This window comes from Limulus polyphemus, unplaced genomic scaffold, assembly GCF_000517525.1.
Source record: "Limulus polyphemus unplaced genomic scaffold, Limulus_polyphemus-2.1.2 Scaffold584, whole genome shotgun sequence".
Taxonomy (NCBI): Eukaryota; Metazoa; Arthropoda; class Merostomata; order Xiphosura; family Limulidae; genus Limulus; species Limulus polyphemus.
In genome coordinates this window covers 296,679-301,009 of record NW_013666194.1, presented here as the reverse complement: position 1 = coordinate 301,009, position 4,331 = coordinate 296,679, and the positions used below count along the sequence as shown (strand labels likewise).

The window sequence follows — 4,331 nt, the reverse complement described above, 5'->3', positions numbered from 1 at the left end:
CTGCATAAGAAAAACAAATTATTAAATTGTTGTAGTTTGCAGTAATTTGTATAAAAGTTCTTGCCGAAGTTTCACTTTCTCTAGGAATTAAATAACGGATCACAAATCCAACAAAACCAACGTTTCACTTCGCTATTTGGAATCAAAATCTAGCAAGATATCGTGTTATTCGTGAATGTGAGGTGGTGATACATTAAACAGCTTTTTAAACGGTTTTAAGAGTAATGGTATGAGAAACTCTCTTGCTCACTATGTATCAAGGTAACAACAACTTAATGAAACTGTGATCAGTCTTTTACTGAAACTTCCGGTCAGACAAAATACGTATTACAAGTAGTCAGTCTCTCCACCTTACGAATACACATCAAGCCTAATCTCATTTGTGCTAGTAACACGTACCAATTCTGTTTAGTGTGCATTACAAGTAGTTAAGGTATAGCATTACATGTTTGATCTTGCCAAGTAAATGAAGTACGTAAATAGCAAGTGCAAAGTTAGCCACAAGTTTTGCTTTTTTGTTTCTTTTACACAACACGTTTAGTGACACACGTGCTAATATCCATTAAATAAAATATCTAACAGTGTATACGCTAGTAATGGTTACAAGTGTTTTCTTTGACTTCTATTTACATAGAATATCCAACATCATATTTATTAATAATAATTAGCAGTCTTTATTTGGATTTTATTACCAGTAAACCAGAAAGAAGATTGTAGCAAGCAATATATTGAGGTACTAGTGTGTTGTCTTCTCAAAAAACCACAAAGAAAATTATAGCAAGCAATATATTGAGGTACTGGTGTGTTGTCTTTTCAATAAACCACAAAGAAAACTGTAGCAAGCAATATATTGAGGTACTGGTGTGTTATCTTCTCAATAAACCACAAAGAAAATTGTAGCAAACAATATATTGAGGTACTGGTGTGTTGTCTTTTCAATAAACCACAAAGAAAATTGTAGCAAGCAATATATTGAGGTACTGGTGTGTTGTCTTCTCAAAAAACCACAAAGAAAACTGTAGCAAGCAATATACTGAGGTACTGATGTGTTGTCTTCTCAATAAACCACAAAGAAAATTGTAGCAAACAATATATTGAGGTACTGGTGTGTTGTCTTTTCAATAAACCACAAAGAAAATTGTAGCAAGCAATATATTGAGGTACTGGTGTGTTGTCTTCTCAATAAACCACAAAGAACATTTTAAACAAGTATTAGCATTGAACTATAGATGTTTTATCCTCCTAGTAAACAATAAAAAAAGGTTTTAGCAAGTAATACCAGTGAAATATTTGTGTGTTATTTTCCTAATAAGCCGTAAATACGATTGTAGGAAGTAGAAGTAGTGATGCTTAGATGTGTTTCCCTTTCTGTACGTCCTAGAACAAACGTAGCCATTATGAGCATTTGGTGTAATAACTCCATAGAATCAGAATCGTAGATAAGACATTTCTGTGAAAAGCATTCAGTCAGTTGTAGGTACGAAATACTAGATACAGTTAGTTTCATATACCCCATAAACAGTATGATCTAACATTACCTAGGATAATATCTAGTTTTATGTTTCAATAAATAGTTAATCTTAATCAAACATTTCACTAAGTCTATTTCTGAACGGTTTTGTTTTTGTTTCTTTCAGTTATCAACTGTGTTGTTCCACATCTTAACATGGCTTCCCTCATTTTTGTGCCTTCCTATTCCTCCAGAAGATGGCGTCTGGGGTACATATTCAAGGAGTTCCTATTACTACTCTGATTATTCCTTTCCGAAAACATCAGCACCTAGAAATCCTTTCCTCCCCAAGCCACAAAAATGTCCAGACACTGGGCGTACAGTATGTAAAAGTGTTGATCAGTATCCCTTGTAAGTCAAAATGTATATTTATTAAACCCTACAACTTGTTTAAAGTAGTTAAAATAAGAAGTTGTAGAGATTTAGCTTTGACGGACTGCTCCTGACTGTTTGTAGAATGACACGACATTTTGACTTCTATACTAAGGCTTTGTTGTTCTTGTAAGCCTTCTTAAGGTCAAAGTTATTAACCGTGTAGCATCTTTTTGTTGGATGGCACGATCCTGTGACAGAGATCCTCCTTGAGTACTTACTTGTTGCTCCATGTGAATAGGTGTATCTGTAAGTGTGTTGTGTGAAACCATATCAGTGTGTTGTGTGAATCCATATCAGTATGTTGTGTGAATCCACATCAGTGTGTTGTGTGAATCCACATCAGTGTGTTGTGTGAATCCACATCAGTGTGTTGTGTGAATCCATATCAACCATTCTCTGTAGCTTAGTGAGATAAGTTTTTCCAAGGTTGTTGATGTCAAAGCCGTGATCTTAATTGAGTGTAGATTAGTGTAATTTGATGTAAATGGATTCTTTAATTTTTCTGATTTTCCAATGCTGAGCTGTATTCAGAATTTGATTTTGGTCTCAGTTTATGATTTCGCTTGTTTTGTAATTACGTTTTGGTAATGCTGATGTTTCTGGATATGTCAATCCAGCTTCATCTCAGCTTCAAAAGAAAAAAAAACACGCACACACACACCAAAACAAGAGTTCATAGCCAAAACAATAAGATCAACAACAACAACAACAAAATTATATTACCACACATATTACCTAAAATAGGTGAAAAACTCAATAAGCAATGTCATGAGTTCAACATAAAAGTTTTAATGAAATGTAACTGTTTTTCAAAACACTCTAATGAAATTGAAACAACCCACCAACAAGTTAAAACAAAAAGAAGTTTTGTGGTCGTGCGGAAATGCATACATTGGAGGAACGGGTTGAACCACGGAACAAAGACTAACAGAACATAAGAACGAAACTAGATTAACAATCCGGAAAAATCAGTATTGGCAGAATATAATTACAAAACAGGTCATATCATAAATTGGAACCAACATAAAATTCTGGACATGACTCACAATTGGAAAAATCATAAAAATTAAAGAATCAAATTACACCAGCCTACTTTCAACCAAGACCACGGCTTTGACATCAACAACACCAGGACCTCTCACCAAACAACACAGAATGAACGATGGATTCACACAACACGCTTCGACATACATCTACTTACACGGAAAGGTACATACACCGGAAGGAACTTTATAATAGCAACGTGCTATCCAATAAAAAGATGCTACACAGTTAACGACTCTTGACAATAGAATATTCCTTTACCCCCCCCCCCCAAAAAAAAGAAAAGTATTTGGCATTGGATCTAATAATCCCCGGCGGGATTCCTTGCCACAAATTCTTCAGTATTGGGTCTATCGATTGTAGGATATTGTTTTATTTCTCTATCGTTAAGTGCCTTCCGTATATCTCTTACATCATGAGTGGGGCAAAGGTAAGTTATTTAATTTCTGAGCACGCCGGGTATTCAATCCCAATTCGCTGCTACTACAACTTTGGCTTTAACCTAAAGAATACCTCGGTATAGAAGCCAAAACAATGTCCCACCTTGGAAACAAGCAGGAGCAGTCCATTAGACCCCACCATAAAGAGTTAGTGTTTTTGTGCTTTTTGATGTAATAATTTCGTGATTTCTGCCTTTAGTTTTTACCTACAGCTTTAACTAAATCAAGTTAAATCGCCAACTGAACGATTTTTTTTTATAGATGTGCATCTAATTTGCTTTAGTCCACTTCACACATCTTAATCCACAATGACATCTATGGTTTCACATGAGGCATCTTGATAAAATTATTGGGCGAGTCCTTATACATCTTTGTTTGTTTTGTTTTTGAATTTCGCGTAATGCTACACGAGGGCTATCTGCGCTAGCCATCCCTAATTTAGCAGTATAAGACTAGAGGGAAGGCAGCTAGTCATCACCACCCAACGCCAACTCTTTTACTAACGAATAGTGGGACTGACCGTCACATTATAACGCCCTCACGGCTGAAAGAGCGAGCATGTTTGGTGGAACGGGGATTCGAACCTGCGACCCGCAGATTGCGAATCGATACACATCTTCAGTAAATTCGCGTAAAGCTACACGAGGGCTATCTGCGCTAGCCATCCCTAATTTAGCAGTGTAAGACTAGAGGGAAGGCAGCTAGTCATCACCACCCACCGCCAACTCTTTTATCAACGAATAGTGGGACTGACCGTCACATTATAACGCCCTCACGGCTGAAAGAGCGAGCATGTTTGGTGGAACGGGGATTCGAACCTGCGACCCGCAGATTGTAGCATTACAAATTTGTTTGGTAATATAATCAATAATGCCTGGTAATTGTTATGCTCTTGTGTTTCGTTTTTGACATTTTTCTCTTAAATTTCTGTCTATTTGTTCTTCTTCTTCTTGATCTTCTTT

The 4,331-nt window shown here is 36.2% G+C and overlaps 1 protein-coding gene across 1 annotated transcript in view; it reads left to right on the top strand.

Moving 5' to 3' along the window:
* The window catches only part of LOC111085737, a 56,592-nt gene that overhangs the window by 25,760 nt on the left and 26,501 nt on the right, over positions 1–4,331 (top strand). The window contains exon 2 of the mRNA XM_022385724.1: positions 1,638–1,861. Within this exon, the coding sequence (XP_022241432.1) occupies positions 1,638–1,861 (224 nt within the window). The remainder of the gene's footprint in view (positions 1–1,637; positions 1,862–4,331) is intronic.